The following is a 17,201-nucleotide window of genomic DNA, read 5'->3' on the forward strand; positions in this document are numbered from 1 at the left end:
CTGGAGTTGGTGGTGGTGATGGTTGCACAACAATATGAATGTACCTAAAAAAAAAAACCAAACAACCTTTATTTGTTTTGAGGGAGAGCGTGGGGGAAGGGCAGAGAGAAGAGAGAGAGAGAGAATCCCATGCAGGCTCTGTGCTGTCAGTACAGAGCCCAACATGGGGCTCGATCTCACAAACCATGAGATCATGACCTGAGCAGAGATCAAGAGTCGGAAGCTTAACCAACTGAGCCACCCAGGTGCCCCACAATTTTTTTTCTTTTTAGGTATTGTGGGACAGGAGGATTTTTCAGTGTATCCAGGCCTCCATGCTGTTACAAAGGGAACAGGGGCCGTGACATTCTCAAGCTTCTAGCCTAATGACCTCTGCTCTGTGCATATCCTTTCTTGGCATTTACATAACTGGAAGAATGGGTGCATATATATAACATTATAGTCACAGTTATTAGAGATCATTTATTATTTTTTAAGTAATCTCTACACCCAACATGGGGCTTGAACTCACAGCCCCAAGATGAAGAGTTGCGTGTCCTACCGACTGAGCCAGCCAGGCGCCCTGGTAACCGGCCATTAGAAAGAGCAGACCTCGCTTCGTGACCAGCGGGAAGCCCTCTTCTGAATGACTGCCCCCTGTCCCCAGGCCTTTTCGTCATGGGGATTGGCAAGCGAAGTCTGCTTGGCCTCCCTGTGTGATCCAGGCTTACGAGCCAGGGGCCACTTTTAGAGCCACCGGTGGGGATGACATCCGTTTGTCACCCGGCTGTGAGCTCTTGGGTGGAACCAGCTCCCGCTGCCCGCCTGTCAGAGCCTGCGTGAGAAGGATGCCGTTCTTTCCTGACAGCTTCTACCTTCACAATCACCTTAGCCTCAAAAATGCACCAGGAATTCACGCGGCAGCGGCACATTCCAAATCCCTGCGTAGGGTGGCCGCGCCCAGATTCCACAAGAGAGCCTCGGCAGACCTGGCTTCCCCCGCCTGCCTTCCCCACCTCCTCAAGTGTCTCTGCCTCGTGACTTCGAGCCGTGGTGCCATCAGGCAGGGACGTGTCTGCGTTTTTGAATGACATCATCGGTCCCAGATGAGAGGTAGGTTTCTTCTTCACCCCAAGCACATTTCTGCAGCCCTCCCGGTTCCACCTTCGTAGGCAGATACAGCTGGGTGGGGGGAGGTCTGCTGAGCTGCTCTGTGCCGAGCCTCCTCTGCAGGGGCACCCCAGGTACCCGCACTCTGCCTCACGAATCCTCCAAAGGCTTCTGAGACTCTTGTCCACCTGGTCCCACCCTGCCCATGCTGCTTGCTTGGCTCATGTCCCCTCTGCGCTGCAGTCCAGCGGGCCTGCCCGACCTTCCCAGCACAGCCCGCACCTTCAGAGTCCCCCGGAGGCTCCTCCCCTCCCAGGGCCCTCCCGGGACCTGCAGGGCTTCGAGGCATTTTCTCTCCCCACCCGTGTCTTATCCCCCTTCCGTGCTTGCTGGGAGCAGACAGTGGGGCTGTTGAATATAATGGCAGTCCAGAATTGCATGTGGCCAGTTGTGTCTCTGAGCTCCACCTGGAGCCAGTGAGGAAGGAGACCTGCCAGGTCGCTGCCGTGTCCCTGTGTCTGCAGCCAGGGCGCTCCTGCATGGCCACCGTCTCTGGCCGGGCACTGATGGGGTCACACCTCCTGTAGACAGTACTGTGGCCACAGCCTCAGTGGATAAGGACTCAAAGGAAGCCCAGCTCGGGGCTGAGTTGTCAAATGAGGTTAGCCCCTCCCCCCGCCCACCCTGGAAGGGCACTGTGGCCTGGCTGCAGCAGAGACAATTAATACTAACTCCATCTTCTCGGGATACTTAAGCGGCCCAGGAATGCGAGTTTAGGCTGTCCTGGCAATGCTGCCCGGGCTCTTTAGGATTTTCTTTCCCCCATCTCCCTGAATCTTAGGGAGTGCTGACTGTGCCCTGCCTGGCCCTGGGCCGTGTATGCTTGCTGCCCCGGGAACCAGCACACCGGCCCTGTCCACCTGTTGTTGGATGATGGGTCCCACTGCCTGCTTATCCAGTATGTACTTGTCCCAAGGTTGTAGCAGGGGCAGCTACCACCGCCCTCCTGCCCCCACTGAAAAACAAACAGGGTGACACTGCAGGTCTAAACCTGCCTCGTACGTACCAGGAACCCAGTACAAAGGAGCTGGATGGAACAGGAGAAAATTGAACGCAGCTGAGTTAGAAGGGGGCATTCAGGGACACTCCTGAGTTCAAATCCCCCTAAACCTTGGTTTCTTCAAAGGGTGATTGAGGATGGGGGCGCCTGGGTGGCTCAGTCAGTTAAGTGTCCGACTTCGGCTCAGGTCATGATCTCTCAGTTTGTGGGCTCGAGCCCCGAATAAGGCTCTGCACTGATAGTGTGGAGCCTGCTTGGGATTCTCTCTCTCTGCCCCTTCCCCACATGTGTGGGCTCTGTCTCTCAGAGTGGATAAATAAACTTAAAAAAAAAAAAAAAAAGGGTGGTTGAGGAAGGAATAAGACAGTAAATGGAAATGCCAGACACAGAGCAAGCGACCACAGTGGTAATTATTGTTCTCAGGGTGGGACAGAGACAATAGTGAGCTAGACCCGCTTCTGTTGGGGCATGGCTCTGTGGCGGTGGGGGCCAGCCCCAGCTTGGGTGCCTGCCTCTGTCCTGGGGGCATTTACATTGTCCCCTGACCTCCCAGCACTGTTCTGAGGATCAAAGGAAGGAGCATGGGGGCAAGCCTCTTGCAAACCATAAAGTATTTCATAAACCCCAGACGTTTGTATTACGATGGACACGGCGATTATCTGTGTCCCAATGCACTTCTACCCCAGTGTCTTCGAATGTGCCTTTGAGTAACTCAAGGTGTGGGGGAAAGGTGGTTTCCTAGTTTTGGATGTTGCCAGGATTTGAAACGTGCTTAAACTTGGCTCCCAGACAGGCTGAAATTAAACTGTGACACACGTTCCCTGTCCAGCGGCCTGGGATTTTGCAGCTGGAATGCTGCTTCTCATAGCTTTCTGTCTATCCTCCTGTGATTGCCAACCAGCTTCTATCGGCAGGTGCAGGGAGTGGGGGACAGGTTAGACGGGGGCTTCTAGACCCTGCAGCCCGGCTGCCCCAGTACCAGACCTTTCTGTGCCCCATCTCTGCCTCCCAGGGGTAGAGAGCCTTCGAAGAGCTATCCACGCATCTGATTTTTATCTTATTAAATTTTTTTTATGTTTATTTATTTTTGAGAGAGATAGACAGAGTGTGAGCAGGCGAGGGGCAGAGAGAGAGGGAGACACAGAATCCAAAGCAGGCTCCCCGACGGGGATCTTGAACTCATGAACGGTGAGATCATGACGTGAGCCAAAGTCAGACGCTTAACTGACTGAGCCACCCAGGTGCCCCCCATGCATCTGATTTTAGGTTGCAGTATGGTTGATAACACAAGCACGTCCACGTTGCTAGGGAAGCACACAGAGGGTCAACTTCTCAGTCTTGAGGAAGGGGGCGGAAGTTCACAGCTTTCCTTGAGGCTGCTCCTGCAGTAAATCCCACCTCCAGCACCCAATATTCCTGTCCCTGAATATCCTTGGCTGGAGAGACACAAAAAGGGCAATTGCGCAGGGTGTGTGTGCGGACGGGGTGGAGCCACAAAAAACGATTGGATGGAGGCAGTGGAAAATTTAAAATAGATTTGTTGTTTTATTCCGCTTGTATATTGATAGGCTTATGAACGATCATTATTATTATTATTCATTGTGGTGGAATGCATCTGAAAAACTTACCATCTGTATTAGTTGGCTAGGGCTGCCGTAACAAAGTAGCACAGACCAGGCAGCTTAAACAATAGAAATTTATTTTCTTCCCATTCTGGAGGCTGGGAACCCAAGATCAAGGTGTTGGGGGCATTGGTTTCTTCTGAAGCCCCTCTCCTGGGCTTGTGGACGGCTGTCCTCTTGTGTCCCTTCAGATCATCTTTCTCTGTACATGTAAGTGTCCAGATTTCTTCTTCTGATGAGGACGCCAGTCATCCTGGGGTAGGGCCCGCCCTAATGACCTCATTTTAACTTAATCACCTCTTCCAGGAGCTTATTTCCAATGCAGTCATATTCTAAGAAACTGGAGGTTTGGACTTCAACATATGAATTTGGGGGAGGGCATGATCTGGCCTGGAACACTACAAATTGCCTGCCATAACCTAACCACTCTCACAGGGAGCGGGAAGGGCAGCAGAGACACCAAAGTGGGGACCACTGGCTCTTCTTTCCAGGCTCCCCGTCTCACAGTTGCATCTAAGGGAGGATGTGGATGTTGCCCCAAATTATAACACTATTCTTAGAAATCATGAGCCCCAAGACCCTTTTTTAAAAAAAAAAAATTAATGTTTATTTTTTGAGAGAGATAGAGTGTGAGTGGGGGAGGGGCAGAGAGAGAGGGAGGCACAGAATCCAAAGCCGGCTCCGGGCTCCGAGCTGTCAGCACAGAGCCTGATGGGGGGCTCTGACTCACGAACCGCGAGATCGTGACCTGAGCCGAAGTCGGATGCTTAACCGACAGCCACCCAGGCTCCCCAAGCAACAAGACTCTTAAAACCAAAGGCGTCTTATGTGTTAGAGTTGTAGTCAAGAGCGCTCTTTGGAAAGATGGCAGAATCTTCTTCAGGCTGGGCTGCTCACTGTACGTGAGAAAGGCTTGTCTCCCTCAAACAGGCCTGGTGGGTTTTTATCATGACTTGTGTGAGGACCTTGTTGTGAAGCATTGAAACATGAAGCATAAATGACAACAGCACAGAGATCCCAGAGATTCCTCTTCCAGGAAACACTGTGCTGGTTGCATACAGCCTGGACTCAACAGCATGGAGCTTCTCACATACTGAGTACTGTAGATGGCACTGGACACTTCCTCCTGGAGTGTTTTATGTTGGAAAACAATCGTTATTTATTGGCGTTGTGGTAACACTTGTCTGGCTCACAACTTTTCTTTCTGAGTAGTGTCGGTAAGAATCTGATAGGATCGTGTGCCTAAATATACCCGAGTATACGGGGATCCACCAGGATAGATACGGATGGATGAAGCTAACAGTTTGCGGGTTCATCATGCACATGACTGTCCTAGCAAGGCTCCTGAGTAAAAGCCAGCAGCTGTCCCACAGCTCAGAACCATCCGGAATAGTGTTTTGCTAAGGGAAGGTTTAGATACTGAACCCTCAGTTTTCCTGCCGTTGTTGCTTCTCAGCTGAGTGGAAGCCAGGCTTAAAGAGCCTTCTCTGGAAAATCTGACTAATCCAGGGAAGGGCACTTGTAAGTGCTGACATGGGAGGGGGTCCCCCACAAAATGTCCCAACTACAACATTCTAAGGCAGTAAATGATCATAAGAATCACCTGGGGAGGGGGCGCCTGGGTGGCTCAGTCGGTTAATCGTCTGACTCTTGGTTTCGGCCCAGGTCATGACCCCGAGATTCATGAGTTCGAGCCCTGCATCAGGCTCCACGCTGACAGTGCGGAATTTGCTTGCGATTCTGTTTCTCTTTTTCTCTCTCTTGCTTTCTCTGTCTCTCTCAAAATAAATAAATAAACTTAAAAAATTAAAAAAAAAAAAAAAGAATCACCTGGGGAGGGGGTGCCTGGGTGGCTCAGTGGGTTGAGCACCGGTCTCTTGATTTTGGCTCAGGTCATGATCTCACGATTTGTGGATTGGGACTCTCTCTCCTCTCCCCACTCATGTGCACTGTCTCTCTGTCTCAAAAATAAATAAATAAAACTTAAAAAAAAAAAAAAGAATCGCCTGAGGAGGTTTGAAATGCCCTCCTATACTCCTTCCTAGCCCCAAATGGTTACATCAGAATTTATGAGGCTGGGGTCAGGTCATTAGTGTTCAAAGCATCCCAGTGGTTGTAGCAAGTAGCTGGGCTGAGAAGCACAGTGCAAAAGGGAAGCCTGTTCTTGGCAAGTCCTACCACCTGCCCTGAGTTTCTGGTCAGTTTTTGTTTTTTTAATGTTTTTATTTATTTTTGAGAGAGAGACAGAGCATGAGCAGGGGAGGGGCAGAGAGAGAGGGAGACACAGAATCGAAAGCAGGCTCCAGGCTCTGAGTGGTCAGAGCTCCAGGCTCTGACTCCAGGCCCTGAGAGCCTGACTCAGGGCTCCAACCCACAAGCTGTGTGGTCACGACCTGAGTCGAATTCAGACGCTTAACCCACTGAGCCCTCCAGGCGCTCCTAGAGACTCTCTAAACAGAAGTGACTGGATTCCTCCTCTTTCTTACCTCACTGGTCAGGGCTGACCTCCACCCCCCGTGTGGCCTCGGGGTCTCCTGCAGCTCTGCAGCTCTCAAGATGTTAGAGGTTTGCTCTAGTCTGCTGTGAAGCGGGCAGAGTCCCTCCTGCCGTTCATCTTCTGTGTCTGCACCGTCAGAGGGGTCACCTGGAGTGCCCATTGCACCCTCACTTGCAGAAGGTGATGAAACACTTTGTAGGAGTTTCCCGGGACTGCCACGACAAACTTGGTGGTTTCAAACACCAGCATTGTATTTGCTCACGGTTCTGGAGGCCAGAAGCCAGAACTCGACGTATGAGCAGGGTCAGCTCTCTCTGGAGGTGCTCAGGGAGGCTCCTTCCTGTCTCTTCCAGCTTCTGTGGCTCCTGGAAACACTTGGGGTTCCCTGGCTTGTGGACGCATGTCTCCAATCTCTGCCTCCGTCTTCCCCATGGCTTTCTTCTCCCTGCGTGTCTCTGTGTCCTGGGCACCAGTCACGGGATTTAGGGCCCATCTGAATCCAGTAGCACCTCATCTTAACTAATTCCATCTGCCAAGACCTATTTCCAAATATAAGGTCATGGTCTGAGATTCTGGATGGACACGAATGGGGCGGGGGTGCTCTTCAATCCACTGCACAGCTCCCAGGCAGTCTTTCTTACACCTACGCCATGTGTCCTTAGCGTTGCCCATGAAATGGGATGGAAGTGACAGTCCAGCAGGAGCTGGGCCAGGCTGCAAATCTGAGTGACACTCACCAGGTTTTACCCAGAATTCCCCATCCTCTCTTCATCAACCTTGTTGGGTCAGCCAACCAGCTCCCTACTAGAAAATGTGATTGCCCCTGGGCTGGTTCTCCCTGGCCCCATGGGGTCATAAATATGCCCATCACATATTTCAGCTTTCGGTGCCAGCCAGAGCCTCTACTCTAAGATGTAGGTGGAGAGAGCTCTAAACTCACAAGCGTTGCATCAGATATTACTTATTTTGGTTATTAAAAGCAACCAAGAGCTTAACTATTTCACACACATCCTCTCTTACAATTCCCATGTGCATTCATTCCATAAGCTTTTTTTAAAGTTTATTTATTTATTTTAAGAGAGAGAGAGAGACAGAGAGAGAGAATCCCAAGCAGGCTCCACACTAACACTGAGGAGCCTGATGCGGGGCTCGAACCCATGAACCATGAGGCCATGACCCGAGCCAAAATCAAGAGTCAGATGCCCAACTGACTGAACCATCCATGCACCCCTCACTAGGCATTATTGAGCTATGCACCAGGCAGGGCAGGATTTGGAATTGATATAGATGGTTAGATTGAAGACTCCTGGGTTATAGTAGAGCCTGCCAGAGATTTTGGTGATCTTCCCTAATCAGCCTTCTTTTACTTTGCCTGGACATGTGACGTTCTGCCCGTGAGGAGGCCAGCCAGTGGGCTGGAGGGAGAAAATGTGGGTCTGTTCCTACACACTCATCCTTACCACGGGAGAGAAAAAGTACTCAAAGCTTGTTAACTACGGCTTGGGACGCTTGACTGGGTGAGAGCAACGAATCCCACCTTCCAGTGGGTGGTTCTCCGAGATGATTGCCCACCCGATAACCAGAAATAACGTGGGCACTGCTCAGGCCTCAGGGACCAGCATGAGCAGAATGGCCAGAGCTCCGTCTGTGTGCTGTTTATTTCGAAGCCAGGCATGTTGTCACCCTGTGCAGCTTGAGATAGTTTGGAGCCGACGTCCTCGAAGGTCAGGTGAACGTGTGTATGAGGAGGGCGAGGGTGATATGACGAGGCTGGCAACACTTGCCGAAAGCTCGGGTAGAGTTTGTGTGGACACGGTCTGATTCACAGTGCATCTGGGTGGAAGTTCTCTGCGCATCACAGAGAGAAAACCCTACAGCTCTGGCAGCAAGTTGGTTGGACGGTTTGAGAAAGCTGTTGCATCTGTCCTGTATCTGCTGAGTATTAAGCAGCATTCTGCTGTCTGGGGGTCGAGGAGAAGGGGCCCAGGGCTCTCTGGTGATTCTCTCTCTCTCTCTCTCTCTCTCTCTTTTAAAACATTTATTTACTTTTGAAAGACACCAGTGGGGGAGCGGCAGAGAGAGAGGGAGACACAAATCTGAAGCAGGCTCCAGGCTCCGAGCTGTCAGCACAGAGCTCGACCGGGGCCCGAACCCATGAACCGTGAGATCATGACCTGAGCCGAACTCGGATGCTTAACTGTCTGAGCCACCCGGGCACCCCTCTCCAGCGATTCTACTGCAGGTTTTAGGAGAGCATGATTAACCTTTTTTGTAGCGTTCTCCCTCACATAAAATGATTCCATTTTCTTAACCCACAGCCTTTCCCAGTTTCTTTCCCAGCTACTATAAGCCCATTGAAGACACAGATAGTGTATCTTTAGACACCCAGGGCCTAATGCATAGTGTCGGGAACATTATCCCCAATCCCAAGGGCTTATGGAATGACTCACACCCTAACCTAGAGATCAAGGAGGCTCTGGCAGTATACAGGCTTCAACAACAGAGAATGCTGTCCAAATGCTCCCAGAAGACATACGGGAGAGAAGGAGGAAGGTGGGCATGATCTAAAATCATGCCCGCATCTAGAAATCTGACATGACTAATTAATTTACAAATGCCAAAGTCACCACAAATGGTGGGTGGACTGAGATGATTACGGGAAGGGAGGAAAATCACACAGATCTTTCAGATTATTGAGGAGTGCAGGGTTGCATTAAATGGGGGAAATGTAAACCTTCAGCACGGTCTCCAAGGGCTTCCTGTCCAGCTTGGTGTGTTGGCGTGGGAGATGGTGGGGCAGGTAAAGGGCCACCATGAGGCTTGCAGAGGGTGGTGCCAGGGCTACTGAGAGCACCATGGCCTCTGGGGTCAGACCCAGTTTTGAGTCTGAGCTCTGTCCCTAGACTGTGTGACTGTGGGCACATCACTCGTCAGTCCCCAGTTTCACATCTCTGAAATAGGGAAATAACATCTACCTCATAGGGTTGCGGTAAGGACCAAATAGGTCACAAGTGAAAGCATCCAGTGGTTTCTAGCCCTTACGACATGTTCAGTCAGGGTAAGTTTACTATTATTATCTTACTTTACTGGCTTGTGCAACGCACTCTTCTGAATCTGTTTCTTCATCTGTAAAAATGGAATACATCAGAGTTGTCTGGCACACTGTTGATGCTCAAGAAAGGTTTTATTTTTAACTTTTTCTTACTTTTTGTTTTGAATCAATTTTAGACTTATAATTGCAAAAATACTAGAGAGTTCCCCTTTACTCTGCAGCAGGCTTCCCCTAATGTAAAAGCTGTATGCAATCAGAGTACACTGATCAAACCCAGGAAATTAACATGGGCATGATGCAATGACATTCACAATACCAGGACCCCATGTTCCATTTAGTCCAATTTGGGACAGTTCCTCACTTTTTGACTTTCATGACCTTGACACTTTTGATGATTACTGGCCAATTACTTGGAAGAAATATTTCTCAACGTGGGTTTGCCTGATGTTTTCTGGTGGTTAGATCAAGGTTATGTCCTTTTGGCAGGAATATCACAGTCATGATGTTGTGTTACTTTTGTTATTCTTTTATCTTTATCATGGTAAAATACATGAAACATAATATTTACCAAACTATTTTAAAGCGTACGATTCAGGAGCATTTAGTACCTTGACAGTGTTGTGTACCCACCACCTCCATCTAGTTCCAGAACATTTCTATCACCCTCAAAAGCAACCCCTTTCCTATTAGCAGTCAAGCCCCATTCCCATCACCACCAGCTCCTGACAATCACCTATCTACCTGCTTTCCGCCTATGGATTCACCTATTCTGGGCATTTCATGGAAATGCTATCATGCAATATGCGGTCTTTCCTGACTGGTTTTTCTTCAGTTAGTATCATGTTTTCAAATTTCATCCAGGTTGCTGCATGGATCAGTACTTCATTCTTTTTTATGGATGAATAATATTCCATTATGTGAACAGACCACATTTTATTTTCTAAGTCAACTGTGAAACCTGGCGTGGGCCCTGGGCTGGGCCTGGAAAGTGAGGGAAGGAAGGAGGAGAAACCCTTGTGATTGACAGCAGGTACTAAGTGTGGGGGGCGGGCAGGACTGGTGCACTAGGGAGTACAGGACTGTATTTACACTTTGCCGGTAATATTCATGGAGGCCACCATAGTTCTGCGCTTTGGGTAGCTGACTCCTTTGAAAGTTTCATTTGTGGGAGGGTAAAAGCAGTTGTTGCTGAGGATGGGGAGAGGACCCAAGCAGGGGAAAGGAAAGTCTCTGGGGCTGGAAGAGCGAGCCGTTGGTGGCCCCCCCTTGAGGCCCGAAACCCCCTTCCCCCAGCACCAGAGCCTGGGGTTCAGACTGCAGTGGTTGCGGGAAAGCAAGCTAAAGGAGGGGCTGGTGCCCCCGGGGCCCGTGCTTATTGCTTAGAGAGGAAGGGGTACCTCCTTTTCGGCAAATGCAATAGTTGCGAACTTGCATTTATACAAAAGGGTGTGCTGACGGCGAGGCGAACATTTTGATTTCCTAAACGTCGCGCCCCGTCCGTCCCTTAACTAGCAGGAGCCCCTGGTTTTCGTCCAGCGGACCTGGGGTCCCAAGCCGGGAGGAAAACGGGTGCAGCAGAACCCCGTCGCCTCCGCAACCCCCGCACGTCCCGCAGCCCTGGAGAGCCCGCGGACACGGCGTCGTCCCGGGGGCGGAGGGCGGAGGACTTGGAGGGCGGAGCCTCAGCGCGCCCGCCCCGCCCCCGCCTCGCAAGCCCCGCCGGCCAGGCGCGCGCACCGTGCGCGTGCCCTGGGCCCGGCGGCGGCGGCGGCGGCGGCGGCGGCGTGCGAGGGCCGCGCGTGCGCGCTGCGGCGGGGCGAGGGGCGGCGCGGGCGCGAGTCTGTCAGTGACAGCGGGAGGGGGAGGGGGAGAGGGCCGGAGATGGTGGCGGCCGCGGCGGAGGCGGCGGCGGCTGTGGCTGTGGCGGCTCTTCCGACATGAGGCAGCGGCAGCGCGGGGCACGGCGGCGGCCGCGGCCGCGGCGGCGTCGCTAGTTCGGGAGGCCGCCCCGGGCGTGGGCGGGCGGGCGTCCCGGCTCGGCGTCGCAGGAGCGGGCTCTGCCGCAGCGCCGCGCAGGGCGGCCGGCTGAGGGGCCCGCGCCCGCCGCGCCCTGCGCTCGGCGCCCGGCGTCTCTGGGGCGCGGGGCATCCCCGCCCGCTGGGCCGGCCCCGGAGGCCGGGAGCAGGCCCCGCTAGACGGGCCGCGCCGACGGGGGACGGCCGCAGCGCCGCGGGCTCGCAGCCGGCCCGCAGCCTCCCGCGGGGCCGCCGGCCTTTGACGCAGGGGAGGCGCCGCGCCGCGCGGCATGAGGGGCCCGCCGCCGCCGCCGCCGGCGGGAGAGCGGCGCGGGCGAGAGCGGCCGGCGGCGTGAGAGGGCTCGGCAGGACTCGCGTCCGGGGCCGCGGCGGTCGGAGCAGGCGAGTGCGCGGGGCGGGCGGCGCGGGGGGCTCGGGGGGCGCCGCCGCCCCGCCGGCCCGGCGCTGCCGGGTCCTCCCCGAGTGTTGCGGGCAGCCTCGGGGCGGGACGGTGCGAGCCCCGGTTAGACGTTAGCCGCAGTTTTTGTGAGCATATGGTGCCTCTCCGAGGAGATCGCCGGGGCCACCACCGGGCACGCTGGCAGAGCTCGTGGCCTTCAGGGCAGTGTGTGCCCGTGTAGGGATAAATGCCGGTGTAACTCTGGTCGTCTCGCCGACAGGTACCGGTGACCCCGGCCGGGAAGGTCCTGAGCGCTCGGCAACATGGCTTCCCCGCCCCACCAGCAGCTGCTGCGGCACCACAGCACGGAGGTGAGCTGTGACTCCAGCGGAGACAGCAACAGCGTGAGGGTCAAAATCAACCCCAAGCAGCTGTCCTCCAACAGCCACCCCAAGCACTGCAAATACAGCATCTCCTCCAGCTGTAGCAGCTCTGGGGACTCGGCGGGCGTCCCCCGGAGAGTGGGCGCTGGAGGCCGCCTGCGCAGGCAGAAGAAGCTGCCCCAGCTGTTCGAGAGGGCCTCCAGCCGGTGGTGGGACCCCAAGTTCGACTCGGTGAACCTGGAGGAGGCTTGCATGGAGCGCTGCTTCCCGCAGACCCGGCGCCGCTTCCGGTATGCGCTCTTCTACATCGGCTTCGCCTGCCTTCTGTGGAGCATCTATTTTGGGGTCCACATGCGGTCCCGCCTGATTGTCATGGTAGCCCCTGCTCTGTGCTTCCTCGTCGTGTGTGGGGGCTTTTTTCTGTTTACCTTCACCAAGGTGTATGCCCGGCATTACGTGTGGACCTCTCTGGTTCTCACCCTCCTGGTGTTTGCCCTGACCCTGGCTGCCCAGTTTCAGGTTCTGACGCCTCTCTCAGGACGTGTTGACAGCTCCAATCACACCCTCGCCACCAAGCCCACGGACACTTGTTTGTCTCAAGTGGGGAGCTTTTCCATGTGCATCGAAGTGCTCTTTTTGCTCTACACCGTCATGCACTTACCTTTGTACTTGAGCTTGTGTTTGGGAGTGGCCTATTCTGTTCTCTTTGAGACCTTTGGCTATCACTTCCGAGACAAAGACTGCTTTCCCCCACCCGAAGCAGGGGCCCCACACTGGGAGCTGCTGAGCAGAGCCCTGCTCCACGTCTGCATTCACGCCATTGGGATCCACCTCTTCATCATGTCCCAGGTGAGATCCAGGAGCACCTTTCTCAAGGTGGGACAGTCAATTATGCACGGAAAGGATCTGGAAGTGGAAAAAGCCCTGAAAGAGAGGATGATTCATTCTGTGATGCCAAGAATCATAGCTGATGACTTGATGAAACAGGGGGATGAGGAGAGCGAGAATTCTGTCAAAAGGCACGCCACCTCCAGCCCCAAGAACAGGAAGAAAAAGTCTTCCATACAGAAAGCCCCTATAGCGTTCCGCCCTTTTAAAATGCAGCAGATCGATGAAGTCAGTATTTTATTTGCAGATATCGTGGGCTTCACCAAGATGAGTGCCAATAAGTCCGCTCACGCCCTGGTGGGTCTCCTCAACGATCTGTTCGGTCGCTTTGACCGGTTGTGTGAAGAGACCAAGTGTGAGAAAATCAGCACCCTGGGAGACTGCTACTATTGCGTGGCAGGGTGTCCAGAGCCCCGGGCTGACCATGCCTACTGCTGCATTGAGATGGGCTTGGGCATGATCAGAGCCATCGAGCAGTTCTGCCAGGAGAAGAAAGAGATGGTGAACATGCGTGTCGGGGTTCACACGGGGACCGTCTTGTGTGGCATTTTGGGCATGAGGAGGTTCAAATTCGATGTGTGGTCCAATGATGTGAACTTGGCCAATCTCATGGAGCAGCTGGGAGTTGCCGGCAAGGTTCACATTTCTGAGGCCACTGCAAAATACCTAGATGATCGGTACGAAATGGAAGACGGGAGGGTGACTGAACGGCTCGGCCAGAGCGTTGTTGCTGATCAGCTGAAAGGTATGTGCGTTTCTTTCCCTTGTCCTCTTCCTCCCCGGTCCTGTTTGTGTTGGGGAAAATAAAAAGCAAACAATCTTTTTCTAGTGTCAGTATCTGGAGGCAGATCAGTTGTCTCAGGACACCTCACCGTGGGGGCATCTCAGGGCTGGTGAGACTTTTCCTCTGGTGAGTCAGATATCACAGATCTGTTCACACTGTGGCAGAGCTGACCTAGATGAGACCTTTAGGAGGGAGGACAACTTTGGAAATGGGTATCCTGCCAGTCAGCTGTTACTGTTTCTGAAATTGTGCGGGCAGGTCCTATGAGTGTAAGAGGCTCTCGGAGCCCTAAAGCAGACCGAACTTGGAAGTACTTTAATAGATTGTCTGTGTTCATCGATTGCCTCCCAGTCCCTTCAAAACGTGTAAGATGTGAAGAATAAAACCTTTCTCGCCTTGAGGCCTCACTTGGCTGGAATAAGGAAGTTGGCCTAGCCCTGCATGACTCTTGAGAATTAGATAGAATTATATACCCCCCCCCCCCAAGGGCACACTGCTTTTGCCTTAGTCTCATTTTAAAAATGTATTTTCACCCTTCAACTTTCATTTTGATCATGGTGTTTGTCTTACCATATAGACCACAGCATTTTACAAATACGCCCAGAGCAGTGTTTAGAACCCCGCCATCCCCAACCCCTCCCGATTTGTACCTGGTCCCTGTCTCTGTCTGAAGCTTTTACTGCTATTCTTGTTATTTTCAATGGGCTTTTTAATTTTTATTATCTTCACATAGGACAAAAATTTTGTTTACACCTGGGAAGTGATTTATAAGCAAGTGGGACCGAAAGTGAGGATTCGAAACACCTAACTCCCACATCCACCTCCCTTTTTTATTTCTTTCTTTTTTTTAATTTAATTTAATTTAATTTAATTTTTTTTTAATTTTTTTTAACGTTTATTTATTTTGAGACAGAGAGAGACAGAGCATGAACGGGGGAGGGTCAGAGAGAGAGGGAGACACAGAATCCGAAACAGGCTCCAGGCTCTGAGCGGTCAGCACAGAGCCCGACGCGGGGCTCGAACTCACGGACCGCGAGATCGTGACCTGAGCTGAAGTCGGACGCTTAGCCGACTGAGCCACCCAGGCGCCCCCACCTCCCTTTTTTAAACAGTCTTTATGTTTTACTAAGATCTCTGGGCTGTGGAGAACCCGTATTTTGGAAGTATGTGGAGAAAATAACATTGATTTTTTAAAAAGACGAAATGTGTAAAGCTTCTTGTGTTGTGATGCCCACACGTTGCGTGATCACGCAGTAAAAAGCTCCAGGAAAGAGTCCTTGGGAGATGTAACAGCTCAAGTCAGAGATGGGGGAAGTAATAGTGTCAATCAGACACAGTAGGTGGTTTTCTTTCTCTGCTTGTGATTAGAGTTCTCCATGTCATTCCCTTGTAAACTGGCAAGAGTGCTTTATCCTTCTGACTTTTCTTTATTCTATTAATTTTGTAGGAGTTGAAGAATTTATCGGTATACTAGAGAAATATTTTCACCTGATGATTCCCTCTTGCCTAGAGAGCTCTCAATGTTACCTACACTGATGAGATTAGACCCTACTTTTCACAGTTTACCTGAGAGATTCTGCCATGGCAGTTGTCTTTCCCTGTAGGAGAGGGATTCCCGCTCTCAGAGTCTAAAGATGCCGGTGGAGTGCGGTGTGGATGTAATCCCTGCTCGACGCTTGGACATCTTTAGGGTCTGAGTGTTGCAGGCTCTGTCCTCTGGGGCTGTGGGACAGATTCCAGGGAATGGAGTTGTGCTGTACAACATTATGAAAACGATAGCAGTTTTGTAAGTGGTAGTTTGAACAGTGTTATTACTTAAATATCAAAAATAAAAACAGATGTCATCATTAAGTATGTCTGGAAGCCGCCAAGTCTTTGACTTTTTGGCAGTACTCATTTTTGTTAATTTATGGGTAATTTTATTTTCAATTTATAAGTCAAGGGTCTCAAAAAATGGTAGAATGGGTTTCTTGAATTTTTTTAACTTCAAATAGTGTAAATTTGGTAAATTAATTTTTTTCTTTCAATTTCTGTACACTGTACATCTATAGGGAAAAGTTTTACTCCTGGATGGGAGGTAGGGAAAGATAGAAGGCTTAGTTAAAACAGTGATATTTTCATATGGTATTCCCTCCTCTAACTGTTTTCCTGAGACCATGATTTTTGTTTTATTCAGCTCATTTTGGAAACCTTTGTGGACAGGACTCCAGTAATATAGGATGTCTACACAACTTCCTGTCTGTTTTTGAAGTTGTAGTGTTCTCCTGTCATTGTACAAATGTGCTAAATTGAGAAGATAGCACGGTTTGTAGAAAACCTTTTTTATATATGAGGTTAAGGTTATATATTTAAAATTTCTATACTTAGCTGACAGGGGAGATACCATGATCATGAAGTTGGTTTTTCCAGGATGAGAGTTACCCATTGCACTCCGGATGTGCTGACCCCTTCGATTTCCGCAAATGTGGGAAACTTGACTGCATAATTTGTGGTAGTGGGGGACTACGTTCACGCTCTCCTCTTATTTTTAAACAAAATAAAATAAATAAAATACAATTTCTTATTTATTTATTTATTTTTACTTTTATTTATTTTTGAGAGACAGAGAGAGACAGAGAGCATGAATGGGGGAGGAGCAGAGAGAGGGGGAGACACAACACTTGAAGCGGGCTCCAGGCTCTGAGCTGTCAGCACAGAGCCCGAGGTGGGACTCGACACCGTGAGCCGAGAGATCATGACCTGAGCCAAAGTCAGACGCTTAACCGACTGAGCCATCCACGCACCCCAAATACAATTTCTTTTAGCCTGTCTTGTAGTTTGTGGCAGATATTTTCTCTACAATGTTGGGCATTAACCTTTACCTCTGCTCCCCTGTTTTTATAATGGGGTTAAAAATCCCCAGTAGAGGATTCTGTAGAAATGAACATCGGTGAATGGGGCACTCGAAAACTAGCAGTGTGAAAAGTAGCTCCTGGTCTGTAATTTATCTGAAAGCGTTTGTGGAAGGGTGGACTTTGATTATTTCTGCATATCCACTCCTTGAAACTCTTTGTGCTCTTACGTCCCATGCTGTGGGTGCACAGATGGAGTCACGATAGTTCCTGACCTCAGGAAGCTTACAGTTCTAAATATAGAGTGTGCACTATATGGAGGTGTACCTACCGAGGTGGGGCTTGAGACCGAGCGGTGGCTCTCCAGGTGGATAAAAGAACATTCGGTGGAGTGGGAGTGGCATGGGCAAAGGCTTAGGATTGTGTTTCTTGGTGGGTTGAGCATTTGTAAGTACAGTAGTTCGTTAGGACAAGGAAGGCTTTGGGTCACATGGGAAGGAGTGTGTATTCGATCCTGTAGGTCAAGGGGAGCCACTGGTAGGCTTTAGGTAGGAGGTTTAGGTGATCTAATTTGCAAGTT

General features: G+C 51.3%; 1 protein-coding gene, 1 long non-coding RNA gene and 1 other non-coding gene across 3 annotated transcripts in view; all 3 read left to right on the plus strand.

The window, feature by feature from the left end:
- The window catches only part of LOC122209488, a 37,172-nt gene extending 36,736 nt beyond the window's left edge, over positions 1-436 (plus strand). The window contains exon 6 of the long non-coding RNA XR_006197630.1: positions 273-436. This is a non-coding gene — a long non-coding RNA (uncharacterized LOC122209488). The remainder of the gene's footprint in view (positions 1-272) is intronic.
- Positions 437-11,654: 11,218 nt separating this feature from the next.
- Positions 11,655-17,201, plus strand: part of ADCY9 (adenylate cyclase 9) — a 120,002-nt gene continuing 114,455 nt past the window's right edge. The window contains exons 1-2 of the mRNA XM_042922948.1: positions 11,655-11,737; positions 12,016-13,751. Of these exons, the coding sequence (XP_042778882.1) occupies positions 12,059-13,751 (1,693 nt within the window). The 5' untranslated portion in view covers positions 11,655-11,737; positions 12,016-12,058. The remainder of the gene's footprint in view (positions 11,738-12,015; positions 13,752-17,201) is intronic.
- LOC122210376 lies at positions 16,150-16,313 on the plus strand. Its single transcript, XR_006198028.1, has one exon. It is a non-coding gene; the product is annotated as a U1 spliceosomal RNA (small nuclear RNA).

Source organism: Panthera leo, chromosome E3, assembly GCF_018350215.1.
Source record: "Panthera leo isolate Ple1 chromosome E3, P.leo_Ple1_pat1.1, whole genome shotgun sequence".
Lineage (NCBI taxonomy): Eukaryota > Metazoa > Chordata > Mammalia > Carnivora > Felidae > Panthera > Panthera leo.